A 16984-nucleotide genomic window follows, 5' to 3' on the forward strand; every position below is an offset into this window, starting at 1 on the left:
CGAACCCATACAGTGACCCTCTCAAAGCGAACTTAATCTTCTCCAGACCGAGAAAGCTTGCCATATCTGATAGCCAGGCCTCCGACTTCGGAGGTTTTGAGTCCCTCCATGCCAGCAGAATTCGTCGCCGGGCTACCAGGGAAGCAAAGGCCAAAATGTCAGCTTCTCTCTCCCCCTGGACTCCCGGGTCCTCCGAAACCCCAAAAATAGCAACCTCTGGACTCACCATCACCCCTGTTTTCAGTACCCGGGACATAACATCCGTGAATCCCTGTCAGTACCCCCTGAGTTTTGGCCACGCCCAAAACATGTGGCCATGGTTCGCCGGCCCTCCCGAACATTTGGTGCACCTGTCCTCCAATCCGAAAAATGTACGCATCCGGGCCACTATCATGTGGGCCCGGTGGTCGACCTTGAATTGAATCAGGCTGAGCCTGGCGCATGTTGCAGTCGCGTTTACCCTGCTCAACGTCTCCACCCATAAGCCCTCTTCTATCTCACCGCCAAGCTCCTCTTCCCACTTAAGCTACAGCTCCTCAGTCTGTGACTCCTCCGCTCCCATAAGTTCTTTATATATATATATCCAAGACCCTCCCCTCCCCCACCCATCCACTGGACACTACCCTGTCCTGGAACCCCCGAGTGGCAGGCGTGGGAACGACGCAATCTGTCTGCGTAGAAAGTCCCGCACCTGCAAGTATCTGAACTCATTCCCTCTCGCCAGCCTTAATTTCTCCTCTAAAGCCCTCATGCTTGGGAAGCTCCCTTCCAAGAACAAACCCCCTATCCTCTCAATCCCTGCCCTCCGCCGTGCTTGGAACCCACCGTCCATATTCCCCCGGGGCAAACCGGTGATTGTCGCAAATTGGGGACCAAACCGATGCTCCCACTTCCCCCACGTGCTTTCTCTATTGGCCCCAGATCCGCAAAGTCGCCACCACTATGGGGCTGGTGGAGTACCGTGCCGGTGGGAGCGGCAGGGGTGCCGTAACCAGGGTTGCCAAACTGGTCCCCCTGCACGAAGCGGCCTTCATCTGCCCCCAAACCGACCCCGCACCCACTATCCACTTCCTTATCATAGTTATGTTGGCCGCCCAGTAGTAATTACTGAAGTTTGGTAGCGCCAGCCCCCCTTCCCCTCGGTTCCCCTCGAGCATCACCCTCTTCACCCGTGGGGACTTTCCCGCCCACACAAATTTTATTAACCTTCTTGAAAAAGGAGCGCGGAATGAAAATGGGGAGACACTGGAAAACGAACAGGAATCTCGGGAGGATTGTCATTTTAACTGTCTGCGCACTCCCCGCTAGTGTCAATGGGAGCACATCCCACCTCCAGAACTCAGCCCTCATTTGCTCCACCAACCGAGACAAGTTCAACTTGTGCAGACGGCCCCAGTCCCGCGCCACCTGTATCCCTAAATATCTAAAACTGTCCCCTGCTAACCTGAACGGCAGCCCCCTCAACCTACACTCCTGGCCCCTCGCCTGGACGACAAACAAATCACTCTTTGCCATGTTCGGTTTGTATCCCGAGAAACGGCCAAATTCCTTCAGAATTCCCATGATTTCATCCATCCCAACCACTGGATCCGTGATGTATAAGAGCAGGTCGTCGACGTACAATGAAATTGTGTTCCATCCCCACCCCCCCCCCCACCCCACCCCGTGCCAGCGCCAGCCCCTAGAAGCTCTCGGGGCAAATGCCAGCGGCTCTATTGCTAATGCAAACAGCAGTGGGGAGAGAGGACACCCCTGCCTTGTCCCACGGTACAGCCTGAAATAGTCAGATGTCGTCCTGTTCATCCTCACACACTCCTCCGGAGCCTGGTACAACAGCCTGACCCAGTCGATAAAGCCCTCCCCGAACCCAAAACGTCACAGCACCTCCCATAGATAGTCCCGGTCGAAAGCCTTCTCGGCATCCATTGCCACAACTACCTCTACCTCCTCACTCTCCGGGGACATCATAATCACATTCAGCAGCCTTCTTAGGTCGTCCACCAGCTGCCTGCCCTTGACGAACCCGGTTTGATCCTCCATAATGACGTCTGGCACACAGTCCTCAATCCTAGCCGCCAAGAGCTTGGCCATAATTTTCACATCTACATTGAGTAGAGAGATCGGCCTGTAGGACCCACATGCCTCCAGGTCTTTGTCACGTTTCAATATCAGGGAGATGGTGGCCTGTGACATCGTCGGGGGTAACACCCCTCTGCCTCTTGCCTCATTAAACTCCACCGGATACCCATCCGGCCCCGGGGCTTTACCCGATTGCATGGCCCTCAAGCCCACCAATATTTCTTCAGTCCTGATCGGGGCACCCAACCCACCTACCAATCCCCTGCCCACTTTTGGGAAGGTCAGTTCATCTAGAAAGTGTCTCAACCCCTCCCGCCGGCGGGGGGGGGGGAGGGTTCCAAGGTGTAAACCTTGCTATAGAAGTCCCTGAACACCTTGTTCAGCCCCGCCGGGTCCCCTACCAAGTCGTCGTCTCTCTTTCTCTCTCTCTCTCCCCCCCCCCCCCCCCCCCCCCCCCCCCCCCCCCCCCCCCCCCCCCCGTCGACTACCTTCCCTATTTCCCTGGCCACTTCCCTCTTAGTTGAATTGTTAAAGGAATGGAGAGAATAAAATTCTTGAGATGCCTTCAGGAGAACCGTTTTGGCCAGTCTAACCAGTCCCAACAGAAGGGGGTGTGGTTCTGCAGCTAGTTTTAGGAAATGAAGCTGGGCAGGTGAAAGAAGTAACAGTGGGAAAGCATTTTGGTGTAGTGATCATAATTCAGTTTGTTTAACATAATGATGGAGACGGACAAAGATAGATAGCACTGTGGGTGTACCTACACCTCGGGGACTGCAGCGGTTCAAGAAGGCAGCTCACAACCACCATCTGAAGGGCAACCAAGGATGGGCAATAATTGCTGACCTAACGTGCGACGTCCACATCCCATTAATGAATAATAAGAAAGGAGTAATAAATTTAGATTAATTACTAACTTACCTAAAATAGTTATTAGTCACATAGAGCTATGTGTGGGAACGAACTAGGAAGTACAAAAGTGATTATACATGATGTAGATGTCGGAAGTTCTATTCCAATTAAGCAGCATCCATATGAACTGAATCCATTCAAGTTGGCACAGGTTTAAAAGGAGACTGAAAGCATGCTTAAGAATGATATAATTGAAGTGAGTTGCAGGGATTGGAGCTCACCTATTGTAATTTTACCAAAACCAGATGGAACACAACGATTGTACGTGGACTTTAGGAAAGTCAATGCAGTAACAAAGTCAGATTCGTATCTATTCCTCGTTTGGAAGACAGCATTGAAAAGGTGGAACAAGCAAATTGCTTTACCAAAATTGACTTTTTGAAAGGACATTGACAAGTACCTTTATCAGAAAGGGCGAAGGAAGTTTTGACTTTTGTCACGTCGAATTATCTGTACCAGATTAAAATTATGCCATTTGGAATGAAGAATGCGCCAGCAACATTCCAAAGACTAATCTAGAAGGTAATTTCTGGACTAAAGAATTGTGCACTGCACATAGACAATCTGGTGGTGTTCAGGGAAACGTGAAAGGAACATTTTTTAATATAAATTTAGAGTACCCAATTCATTTTTTCCAATTAAGGGGCAATTTAGCTTGGCCAATCCACCTAGCCTGCACGTCTTCTGGGTTGTGGGGGTGAAACCCACGCAGGCACGGGAAGAATGTGCAAACTCCACACGGACAGAGCCGGGATCGAACCTGGGATCGCGGCGCCGTGAGGCAGCAGGGCTAACCCACTGCGCCACTGTGCTGCCCGAAAGGAACATTTAAAGGAATTTTGCGATCAATCACGAGGCTGGCTTGGTAGTAAACTTGACTAAAAATTAGTTTGTGAAAGCCCAAGTCACATTCTTAGGCCATAAAGGCCATACTGTTGGGAATGGTCAGATCGCCCCATGGAATGTGAAAACGAAAGCTACTAAGGAGTTCCTAATACCGTGTACAGGAAGAGACGTTTAAAGATTTCTAGGCATGAGTGGTTTCTACGTAAATTCTCCCAAAATTTGCTCCACTGACAACTTTTGAAGAAGAACAGGAAATTTCATTGGACGTCACAACATCAGGAGGCATTTGATAATCTAAAAACTGCGTTGACCACAGCACTATTTTTGCAACACCGAATTATGACCAGTAGTTTAAGGTGGCCATTGATGTGGGCGTTTGTGCTCTGTATTATTACAAGAAGATGACAACGGTATAGTAAGACCTTTTGGTTATTTTTCCAGATAACTAAATGTTTATCAGGAAAGTATTCAACCATTGAAAAGGAAATGTTGCAACATTTTGACATTTATGTTGCTAACAATTCATCAGAGACTATTGTTTATACAGACCATAATTTATTGAAGTTTCTGAAGAGGTTTAAAGATCGTAAAGCAGGACTTTAGATGGACTTCATTGCTACAACCATTTAACTTGAAAATTATGCATTTCGCAGGAAGAGGAAACATAATTGCAGGTGTTTTATCATGACTTTGAGATGTGATAAGAATGGAACGTTTAAAAGACTCAAATGGACTAAACTGATGTTTAAATTTGCATTTGTGAATATGACAAGCTATGTACCTTGTAGGGTCAGAGTAGTGTTTGATAATGAGTAGTATTCAAAGTTGAAATGGCTTTGGAAAATGAAGCTATCTTTTCATATTGTTAGTTAATTTTTTAAAGGGGGAGGTGTGATGAATGTAAGAAATTGTCATTTTATATTTGATATTTTTCTGCAGTGATATTAAAACCTGCGTTAAGATGCATACAGTCAGTATGTCTGCTAGAGCTGTGATTAAAGGGTCATAAAAGTGAGGGAATCATTTATGTTGCAGGTGAAGTGTTCTAATAGATTTGAGAACCATTTACTTGTTTCCAGCTAGCTAGCTGATGGAATATTGTTTACGTTTAAAGGACAACTGGGTTGACAATCATTTATGAGGGGTATTGTGTTTGTTCCTCGCTAAGCAGGTAATGGGACATCTTATGAAAGGAGACAGAAGATTGCATTATGCTTTGGGAACAGATGATGTGATTGAGGGGAGCAGCCAGGTCTGTCTGAAAATGTTAGTTCTTTCTCGGATTTTAATCTGAGTAGAGGTATTCCCTTTTTGGTCCCGAAAGGTGTTCTCTCCAAAGATTCTGCGCTGAGAAAAGGAAGTTAAAAAATCTGGTTGTAAACTTTATTCATGAGTGATATTTGAACTATATTGGTTTGCTTCATTGGAATGTAGTGGTAGGTTTAGAAAATAAGTTAAAATTTCTTCTTTCACTAAAGAACTGTTGTAACTGTTGGCTATAAAGCCATTACTCTGTTGTTAATGTGGTTAATTCTGTGTTTAAATAATGTTGTAACATAAAAGATACCTATTGATCAGCGTTATCACTCCCGTGGTAAAGTAACCTTTCCTCAGTTTTACCAATTCCAAATAGTCGGGTTCTTGTCTGGGATACTAGCAATGCCCCCAAAATATATATATTTTTAAAAAACATCCCCACAATATATTAAAAGTAAGAGCTTACCAATAAGGAAAGAGTAGGACCCATGAAAGTCGAAAACAGTGAATCTATATATAAAGGCAGAAGATATGGGTATGGGTTCTGAATGAATAAATTGCATCTGTCTTCACAAAAGAAGGGACAACGTGGACATAGTTGAGGATGAGGTGTGTGGAATATTTAAGTGATAAACATAGGGAAAGAGGCAGTATTAAGGGGATTAGCATCCTTACGTGGATAAGTCACCAGGGCTGGATAAAATGTACCCCAGGTTAAAAGAAGTCAGGGAAATATTAGCAGATGTTCTGACTGTCATTTTCAAATCCTCACTGGATAAAGGTGAGGCATCAGAGGATTGGAGGGCTGCTAAAGTTGTACCCTTGTTTAAAGGTGGAGAAAAAGCTAGACCAGATAATTGCAGATTAGTTAACTAATCAAGGAGAGTCAGCATGTTTAGGGATGATCGTGTCTTACCAATTTGAGTTTTTTGAGGAGGTAACAAGGAGCATTAATAATGGTAGTGTGGTTGATGGGGTCTACACTGATTATTTTTTTTAATTTAGAGTAGCAAATTATTTTTCTTTTCCAAGTAAGGGGCAATTTAGTGTGGCCAATTCACCTAACCAGCACATCTTTGGGATGTGGGGGTGAAACCCACGATGACATGGAGAGAATGTGCAAACTCCATGCGGACAGTGACCCAGGATCGGGATTCGAAGCCGGGTCCTCAGCTCCGCAGTCCTAGTGCTAACCACTGCGCCACATGCCACCCGTCTCCACACTGATTTTAGCAAGACCTTTGACGAGGTGCCCGCATGGCAGAATGGTTTAAAAAAGAAAATGAGAGCCCATCGAATCCATGGGAGCGTGGCAAGCAGGATACAAAATTAGCTTAGTGGCCGGAAACAAATGGTAATTGTTGATGGATGTTGTACTGTTTCTAGTGTGCTTCATCAAGGTTCAGTGCTAGGTCCCCTGCTTTTAGTGGTATATATTAAAGATTTGGGTTTAAATGTAGGCGGCATGATCAAGAAGTTTGCAGACGACACAAAAGCTGGCCATATGGTTGATAGCAAGGAGGATAGGTGAAGACTGGGGGAAAATACCAATTGACTGGTCAGGTGGGCAGGAAAGTGGCAAATGGAATTCAACTCCGAGAAGTGTGAGATGCATTTAGGGAGGTTAACAAAGCAAGCAAAGGATTACACAATAAATGGGAGGATTTTGAAAAGTGTGGAAGATGTGTGAGACCTTGGAGTGAATATCCACAGATACCCAGATAGATTCACTGTTTTGGTCATTTATGGATCGAGGACAGGTTGATTAAGGAGGTATATGGAATCCTTTCATTTATTAGCAAGGTTTCAATACAAAAGCAGGGGAGTTATGCTGGAGCTGTATAAAACACTAGTTTGGCCACGATTTGAGTCTGGTGTACATTCTGACCGCCTCATTACAAGAATAATGTAATTGTGCTGGAGAGGGTACAGAGAAGATTTACAATAACGTTGCCAGGAGTGACAAATTGCAGCTATGATGAAAGATTGGATAGGTTGGGATTGTTTTCCTTGGAACAGAGAACTGAGAGGGATTTGATTGAGGTGCACAAGGTTGTGAGGGGCTAGGACACTGGATGGGAAGGACGTATTTCCCTTAGCAGGGAAGTCATTGACTAGGGGGCACAGATTTGAAGTCATTGCTCAAAATATTAGAGGGGAGATGAGCAAAATATATATTTTTTAAATTGTTTTTATTAAAGCTTTTTTTTAACCAGAATTTTTACATCACAGAAAAATAAATGAAAAATATTTAACAAAACTAGGTGGCTGTTATCATTGTACACAAAGAAAATATACATTAAATAGACAATTCCACCCACCTGAGCACCCCCCCTCCCTCCCAAAGTCGCTGCTGCTGCTGACATTTTACCGCTCCCCTAGAAAGTCAAGGAAAGGTTGCCACCGCCTGGAGAACCCCAACAAGGATCCTCTCAAGGCAAACTTTATTCGCTCCAGGCTGAAAACCCATCCATATCACTAACCCAAGTCCCCACAGCTCGGGGGTTTCGAGTCCCTCCACATTGACAAGATCCGTCTCCGGGCTACCAGCGAGGCAAAGGCCAACACCTCGGCCTCTTTCGCTTCCTGCACTCCCGGATCCTCCGACACCCCAAAGATCGCTACTGTTGGACTCTGCTTCACCCGCATGTCCAAAATCCTGGACATAGCCCTCGCAAAGCCCTGCCAGAATTGTTTAAGCGCCGGGCATGCCCAAAACATATGGACATGGTTCGTCTGACTCCCTGCACATGTCACGCACCTGTCCTCCACCCCAAAAGAACCTGCTCATTCTCGCCGTCGTCATGTGAGCCTGGTGCACCACCTTAAACTGAGTTAAGCTGAGCCTGGCACATAATGTGGACGAATTCACCCTGCCCAGGGCATCAGCCCACAGGTCCTCATCCAACACCTCGCCTAGCTCCTCCTCCCACTTGCCCTTCAGCTCCTCCACTGAGGCTTCCTCTGCCTCCTGCAGCTCTTGGTAGATGTCCGACACCTTCCCCTCTCCACCCCAGATGCCAGACACTACCCTGTCCTGTATCCTTCGAGGGGGTAGCAGCGGAAATGTCCCTACCTGTTTTTTGAGAAAGTCCCGGACCTGGAGGTATCTGAAAGCATTTCCCGGGGGCAGGCCAAACTTCTCCTCCAGCGCCTTCAAGCTAGGGAAAGTCCCATCTATAAACAGGTCTCCCATCCTTCTAATGCCTGCCCTATACCAGCCTTGGAATTCCCCCCGTCTATCCTGCCCAGAGCAAATCTATGGTTGTTCCGTATCGGGGTCCAAACTGAGGCCCCCTCCTCCTTCCTGTGCCTTCTCCACTGACCCCAGACCCTCCGTGCCGCCGTCACCACCGGGCTTGTGGTGTATTGTGCCGACGAGAACGGCAGCGGTGCCGTTACCAGTGCCCCTAGGCTGGTGCCTTTGCATGATGCCGCCTCTAGCCGCCCCCTCCTCCATTACCCATTTCCTAATCATGGCCACATTAGCCGCCCAATAGTAGCTACAGAAATTCGGCAGTGCCAACCCCCCCGGCTAACGCTCCAAGAACAGTCTTGACTCGCGGGGTCGTTTGCCCACACAAATCCCGTGATAATCCTGTTCACCCGCTTGAAGAAGGATTTGGGGATAAAAATGGGGAGGCACTGAAAAACAAACAGGAATCTGGGAAGAACAGTCATCTTCACAGTCTGCACTCTTCCCGCCAGGGAAAGCGGGAGCATGTCCCAACTTTTGAAGTCTCCATCTGCTCTACAAGCCGAGATAGATTGAGCCTGTGTAGGGCATCCCAGTTCCTGGCCACCTGTATACCTAAGTAATGAAAGCTCCTCTTCACCATCTTGAGCGGTGTCTCGTCCTGATTCCTAGCGTGGATTACAAACACCTCACTTTCCCCCAAGTTCAACTTGTACCCCGAGAAGCTCCCAAAGTCCCCCAGGATCCGCATGACCTCCCCCATCCCTCTACCGGGTCCGAAATATACAATAGCAGGTCATCCGCGTAGAGGGAAGCCCGGTGCTCCTACCCCCACTGGACCAGCCCCCTCCAGTTCCTTGGAAGTCCTCAGCGCTATGGCCAACGGCTCAATTGCCAGGGCAAATAGTAACGGGGATAGGGGGCATCCCTGCCTCGTCCCTCGGTGCAGCCTGAAATACTCCGACGTCAGCCGGTTCGTGGACACACTTGCTACGGGGGCCTGATACAGTAGCTTGACCCACCCTGTGAATCCCTCCCGGAATCCAAACCTACCTAACACTTCCCACAGGGACTCGCACTCCACCCTGTCAAAAGCCTTCTCTGCATCCATTGCAGCCACTACTTCTGCGCCCCCTCCCTCCGAGGGTATCATCATAATATTCAGGAGCCGCCTCACATTTGTGTTCAATTGCCTGCCCTTGACGAAACCCGTCTGGTCCTCCTCGATCACTCCCGGGATGCAGTCCTCTATTCTGGTAGCCAGAATTTTTGCCAGCAGTTTGGCGTCCACATTCAGGAGCAATATCAGCCTGTAGGACCCACGTTGAAGCAGATCCTTCTGCCTCTTCAAAATGAGCGAGATCAATGCCTGCGACATCGTCAAAGGGATGGTTCCTCTCTCCTTTATCTCGTTAAAAATTCTTAGCAGGAGTGGGCTCAGTAGCTCCGAGAACTTCTTATAAAATTCTACAGTGAAGCTGTCCGTACCCGGGGCCTTGCCCCACTGCATACTTGCTAGTCCCTTAACTATCTCCTCCTACTCAATCAGGGCCCCCAGTCCCTCCACCCGATCCTCGTCCAACCCTTGGGAACCTCAATCGATCCATAAATTGCTTCATCCCTTCCCCTCCCCTCGGGGATTCTGACTCGTACAGCTTCCCATAAAACTCCTTGAAGACTTCATTGATCCTCTCTGGGCTCAACACCGTATTACCTTTCTTATCCCTCACTCCACCGATCTCCCTGGCCGCCTCCTGCGAAGTTGGTGCGTCAGCATCCTACTTGCTTTCTCCCCATACTCGTAGACAGCCCCCTTCACTTTCTTCAACTGTGCCTCTGGCTTACCCGTAGTCAGCAAATCGAACTGCGCTCCTTTAGCAGCACCCCCTCGGGGGCTCCGCGTACTTCCTGTCCACCCTAAGCATCTCTCCCACCAGCCACTCCCTCCCCGCCCTCTCCCTCTTCTCTCTGTGGGACCTAATAGAGATTAACTCCCCTCTGATGACCGCCTTTATAGCCTCCCAAACCATTGTTGCTGTTACCTCCCTCCCCCGTGTCATTTGTTATCACATAGTTCTAAATGCTCCTCCTTATCTGCCCACACACCTCTTCATCCACCAGCAGCCCCACATCCAGTCTACAGAGAGGCCGCTGCCCCCGCTCCGCCCCCAGTCGCAAGTCCACCCAGTGCGGGGCATGGTCCGAAACCGCAATGGCCGAATACTCGACCCCCTCCACCCTCTGGATTAACGCCCTGCTCAACACAAAAAAGTCAATCCCCATGTAGTCTTTATGGACGTGGGAGAAAAAAGAGAACTCCTTTGCCCTTGGCTGCGCGAATCTCCACGGGTCCACGCCCCCCATCTGATCGATCAACTCCCACAGGGCCCTGGCCGCCGCCGGTCTCTTTCCCGACCTGGACTTAGACCGACCACCGGATCCAAGACAGTATTAAAATCCCCCCCCATGATCAAGTTACTTGACTCCAAGTCCGGGATTTTACCCAACATGCGCCTCATGAATTCCGCATCATCCCAGTTCGGGGCATACATGTTCACCAACACCATCCAGGCCCCCTGTAGCTTGCCACTCACCATTATGTACCTGCCTCCCTTGTCCGCCACAATGCTCCCTGCCTCAAATGCCACCCGTTTACTAACCAGAATTGCCACCCCTCTGGTCTTTGAGTCTAGCCCCGAGTGGAGCACCTGGCCCACCCATCCCCTCCTTAACCTCGTTTGGTCAGCGAGTTTTAAGTGCGTCTACTGCAGCATGGCCACGTCCGCCTTCAACGCCTTTAAATGCGAGAACACACGGGCCTTCTTGACTGGCTCGTTCAGACCCCTCACATTCCACGTGATCAGCCTGGACGGGGGGGGGGGGGGGGGGATCTCTCCCCCCCCCCCCCCCCCCACCCCCCCTTCCCTGCCGACTAGCCATCTCCCTTTTCCGGCCAGCCACGTGCCCGCGCCCCCCGCTCACTCCAGTCCTCCCGCCGGAGGCCCCCCAACACGACTCTCCATCCGTCCCCAACAATTGGCTCCCCTTCAGTCAGCAAAGCAGCACCCCATCCCCACCCCCCAGCCCCCCAATCCCAACCCCCATGCCAAGCACCCACTTAGCACTGATTTCCCCCCCCCATTACGCTTCCGTAAGTCAGCTGCCCATGCTGACCCCGGCCGCTACCACCTCTATCTCCAAACTTACTACTGTCTCCTCCTTCGGGCCCCCAACCCCCCCCCCCCCCCCCCCCCCCCCCCCCACAGGGTAAGAGGGCAAGTGCCATCCAGATCCTTCCCGTGCAACGGACAACACAACCCGGGCGTTCCCCCACCCCCTGAAACAAAAACAGGAAAAGAAAAGCAAACAACTTAAATTCTACTAACAATCTTGCATCAGGCCAACACCCAGTTTCGCATCTCCGCCAGCGCATTTCACCCACGCTGCTGCAGCTGCCCCTTAGTTCAAGTCCAGCATTTTGTGCTTAATGAATGTCCACGCCTCGTCCGGCGTATCAAAATAATGGTGCCTGTCTTGGTACGTTACCCAAAGCCTCGCTGGATGCAGGAGCCCGAACCTCACTCTTTTGCTGTGGAGGGCTGCCTTAGCCCGGTTGAATCCCGCACGCCTCCTAGCCAGTTCAGCTCCCAAGTCCTGGTATATGCGAATCTCGCCGTTCTCCCACTTACTGCTCCGCTCCTTCTTTGCCCAATGCAAGCCACGCTCCCTGTCTGTGAAGCGGTGGAACCTTATCACCATCGCCCTCGGTGGTTCGTTCGCCCTAGGCTTCCTCACAAGGACTCTATGCGTCCCATCCAGTTCCAAGGGCCGCGGGAAGGCCCCCGTGCCCATCAGCGTCCCCAGAATTGTAGTCACATTCTTGATCGCGTCCGCCCCCTCCGCACCTTCAGGGAGGCCCAGAATCCGCAGGTTGTGACTCCGAGACATATATTCGAGATCATCCAGTCTCTCCTGCCATCTCTTGTGTAAGGCCTCGTGCGCCTCCACCCTGACCTCCAGGCCCAGGATCTCATCCTCATTCTCAGATACCTTCCTCTCCACCTCTTTAATCGCCTTCTCCTGCACCTTCTGAGTCTCCACCGTCTTTTCCATGGAGGCTTTCATAGGGGCCAGCATCTCCGTCTTCAGCTCTGCGAAGCAGCTCCTCAAAGTCTTGCTGCTCTCTTGACATCTGGGCCCACGCTGCTTGGTCCGTGCCAACCGCCATTTTGTCCTCCCGGACCCACTCCGCTCGCTTCCCTGCAATCGCTCTTTTAACAGCCCCACTCCTAGTTACCTCCATACAGCAGCGGGGGGAACCTCTCCAGCGTCCTTTCCCACGCCGGTAATCACCGTCCAAGTGCCGTTGCTGCCCTGTTTAAAGGCCCGAAACTCCGATCCCGGCGGGAGCTGCCGTGTGCACGACCTATTCAGACATGGCCACTACCGGAAGTCGAGCAAAAGATTTTTCAATCAGAGGGTGGTAAGGGCTTGGAACTCGCTGCTTGAAAGGGTAATAGATGCAGAAACCCTCGACTCACAAGATGTCGAGGTATGTACCTGAAGTCCTGTAACTTTTAGCACAACTAACCAAGTGCTGGTAAAATGGGATTAGGCTGGGTGGCTCGTATTTTAGCCTGCGCGGACACGATGGGCAGGATGGTCTCTCGTGATGTACATTTATTTTGACATTTTCTAAGTATCTAAGGGGGAAGAATGCACAAGGGTGCAGAGAGTGAGTGGTGATGTGGCAGCACATGAGTTGTTCTTTGTTCAGTGGGTCAAATGGCCACCTTCTATGCTGTCATGGTTCAATGGGCCATAACCTCCATGCTCCCCAGCTTCGGATTTGAGCAGTACCCCAAAGATATGCCAGGGGAAAGAAAAATGGGAAGCTGAGTTAACCTAAGCTGTACTCTGCTGTTTTGTGAAGTTAATTTCAGAATAGCGATAGGAAGGGCCTGGAATCAAGTCATTTTATCAATACTTTGGAATGTTGTGTGGCACAAGTGGAACAGAAGTAACCAGTAATTTAAGATTTCACCAAGTTTAAATAACCTAACATCATCTAGTCATATTTCCTGTCATACAGGTTCAGTCACAGATGCATAGTGATTAGGTCACATTGCTGATATGCAATATGCCACAAGAACAATGATATCTTTGTTTCGCTTAATTGATGGCTGCCTTAAAGTGTCAATGACTTCTCATTTCAAACATTAATACTCCAAACTATTTCTATTGTAAAGGAGGAAAGCTTGCTTTTATATAATCCCTGTCCTTGTGCTTTACGGTCAGTTAATTACTTCTGAATTATATTCATTATTGTTTTATGATCAGATTGCAGCCAATTTTCACAGTGTGACCCTATCAGCATGAACAACTTATATTTGTATAGTACCTTTAATGTAATAAAATGTTCCAAAGTGCTTCCCAAGGGTTATGACGTCAAATTAAGATATTAAGTCACATTAGGGCAGATGGCCAAAGACTTTATCGGTTAAACAGGTAGATTTTAAAGAGTTTCTTAAGGAAGAAAGAGAGACAAAGAGGTTTATTGCGGGAATTCCAGAATTCAGGTCTGAGGCAGATGAAGACCTGGCCATCAGTGGTGGTGTATTTAAAATTGGGGATGCTCAAGGGGCAGAACAGATGATGAATGAGATGAGTTATTCTCTTTTTATAGTGATGGTTGAGGAATGGATATGGAATTCTCCGCTTTACAGCCACAAGAAAATGTCATGAGCTCTTGCACACCCATCTGAACTAGCAGATAATGCCGCATCCAAAAATGGCTGCTCTGGCAATGCAGCATCCCCTGAGTACAGCAATTAAAGTATCAGCCTAGCTTACATGTCCTAAATGGTTTGAATTCAATTTTCTGACTCACATCAGAGTGACTCTAAATTTATGGCCATTCGTCATCGCTGGACAGAATTTGTAGCCGGAAATACACTTATTTTGAGAATGTATGAATCATTCTTGGTGAAATTGTAGACTGTCTACTAATTTATAAAATCATTTTGTGTTGTTAAAAAAAATTCTATTCAATAATTATATTTTGTGAGAAATCAAATGCCAACTGCAAATATTAGGGTTCTGAGCTTGGAACACGAACATAACCTGAGCAGTGTTGTACCCGACCTGCTTTAATAAGAGAAAGTTGGAAAAATTTCCATTTTCCCACCACCAGCATAAAATTCACCATATTTTCAACACATTCATAACAATTGGTAACACCATCACTGAAAGAATAGCTGCAGATACACTGGAGGCCCAGGTTTTCCTGTGACAGGGTTTGTTTTGCAACTTCATAAGGATGTGTCTCGTGCCTGCCAATGTGATCCAGATCTGACGTCAATTGATTTAAAAATTCATGCTAATGTCCAGAGCTCTCTGTGAAAGGTGAAAAAGTTCTAACCAAAACAGAACTGTCCAGAATTCCCTTTATTTCAAGTTTGCAATTGATTATGCAATTGATTTGCACTAAGGTAGCCCTTTAAATTTTGTACCTCCCTTCCCAACTTTTCCAATCACACCTCCCTCCTACTCCTTTCCCCCCACACCCCTTTAAATGTCCTTAACAAATGCTAGACGCCAGAAACATCATGATGATCCTCAAGTTCAACATTGAGTGATTGAGTGTTAGTGACTGAAAAAACACTGAATGGTGGTGGTTCCTGTCATTACTCATGGCTTTCATAAGCCTGCAGAAGTATGAATGGGTGCATTTAACATCCACAGTTACTTCTGACAGAAGACACATGAAATGGTAACTGATGCCACTGAAATTAAGGGAGAGTTCACTGCCAAGATTCTAGATCCCATTTATCCCAAAATCTGGATCTAAAATTATCCAAAGCTTTGTAGTGTTTTTAATTGTTGGTTTTAATTTACACTTCAAAGTATAGTTTACTTTGTAATTGCAAAACGCTTAACTTTTTTTTTAATGCATTCTAGTGAAGAAACTGAAGCAATAATCTAAGGACCATCAAATTAGAAAGTGCCTCAACAAGATTGTATTGCGTTCTCCATGAATTCGAATCTACAATGGCAACAACTATGAAAAGTCTATTTTCCAATTTTTGCATTATAAAATACTGTCTTTTTCTAGAAATATTTCTATCTAAAAGCACTGTTGCATTGGATTAATGTTTTTGCATAGTAAAGCATACAGTATATTTTTTAAATCTGAATGTGCCTTTTGAGCTTAACTGAGCATCTAGTAACCAGGTGTCAAGGCTTGATGACTTAATGTCATGAGTAACAATGCACTGAGTATAAAAATTGTCAGGGATCCAGAGATTATCATTCAAAGTTAGCTTTGGATACAATCTAAATGGTACAAAGCCAAACTTTTCCCCTTCAAGCTTCAGGTTTTCTCAACTGGTTGAAATGTCCAACGTTTAGTTCTTCAAAAATTCAAACTATTCAACATTGATCATCCAAGATCAAAATCTCAAATGTTTAACTCAACTGATATCAATATATCAGTTAGAATGTCAACATCATAATTTGATGTAGGGAATAAAACTATATATTTAAACTGTAACAGCACAGTAATAGATTTCACATGTTTTATTACTGTTGGTGATTTTAGTAGATACATGCTTAATGAATTTGTATAACATTACTTTGCTATTTTAGTGGTTGTGTCAACTCACTTAAAATGCATTGAATGTTTTGTTGTGAAAGACACCAATAGTAATTTCTAAGTTACGAACTATATTTTACTGAATTTTTTTTTCTTTTCTATTGCTTAAAATTGAATTTTTTACTTAATTAAAAATATTTTTTTTTCTGTACTGGTCATATATAAGGCAGAATTCAATTGGACCTTAAACTATTTCTACTTTTTCAGAATAAAGGCTTTTATTTAATACTGCCAAATCTATAACCTGTGACGCATCCTCTTTGAACTTTCTGAGGCAGTATGGAGTTAGAAATTTTAATAGTTCAGGTGTCAGCTACTTTGTCTGTTTGTTGTCCTGCTGTTGCTTGTTGCATTTTATAAAATCTAAACAGGACTTGTTAAAATTTTGTTCACTTTAGTAATGTGTATTCCTAATGACTTGATTCCAACAAATTTTAATTCTGCTTATTTGGTTAAGAAAAAAAAAATCCATACATTGGGATAAACTTTTATTGAATATGAATAGGTACTGTCTTACATTTTTGAAATTTCATGATAATAAATATTACAAACCAGAAATGTGTTCTGCTGTGTTTTGTATGAACACTGAACTTAAGTGTAAACATTTCTCGTACAATTGTTGCTAAGCAGATACTTTTTTCCATAATGAATCAACAATGTTAACTATCTGTGTGAGCTAAGATGCTGTAGTCACTATCAGAAATCAAATTCGGAGCATTATCCAATGGTAGCACTCTTACAAGAATGACTCCATTAGGTGTCTTGGGACTTTAAAAAAACATAGATTATTTTCACCTGTGATTCTGAAGCTGCCATCCTTAACTCTGTTGTGGCACTACAAACTGATCACTGTTTCAAACATAATACCCTTTCATTCTGCTGAAAATGTATGCTGGCGTCCTCCCCATGGCCAACCTCTTGCCAATTGAAACCAGTGTCCAGTTTCTTCAATTCTAGCAAAGGACATTCCTATGGATTCTCTTTCATAGGCTAATAACACCCACTTAATGACTGCTGTCTCAGTTTTACAATTGGCATCCAAA

The 16984-nt window shown here is 46.5% G+C and overlaps 1 protein-coding gene across 2 annotated transcripts in view; it reads left to right on the plus strand.

The window, feature by feature from the left end:
• Positions 1-16499, plus strand: part of LOC140391651 (porimin-like) — a 44700-nt gene extending 28201 nt beyond the window's left edge. For both annotated transcript variants that reach the window (XM_072476345.1, XM_072476346.1), the window contains exon 5: positions 15248-16499. In XM_072476345.1, coding sequence (XP_072332446.1) covers positions 15248-15272 — 25 coding nt within the window. In that variant the 3' untranslated portion in view covers positions 15273-16499. The remainder of the gene's footprint in view (positions 1-15247) is intronic.
• Positions 16500-16984: the final 485 nt, after the last annotated feature.

This window comes from Scyliorhinus torazame, chromosome 15 (genome assembly GCF_047496885.1).
Source record: "Scyliorhinus torazame isolate Kashiwa2021f chromosome 15, sScyTor2.1, whole genome shotgun sequence".
Classification (NCBI taxonomy): domain Eukaryota; kingdom Metazoa; phylum Chordata; class Chondrichthyes; order Carcharhiniformes; family Scyliorhinidae; genus Scyliorhinus; species Scyliorhinus torazame.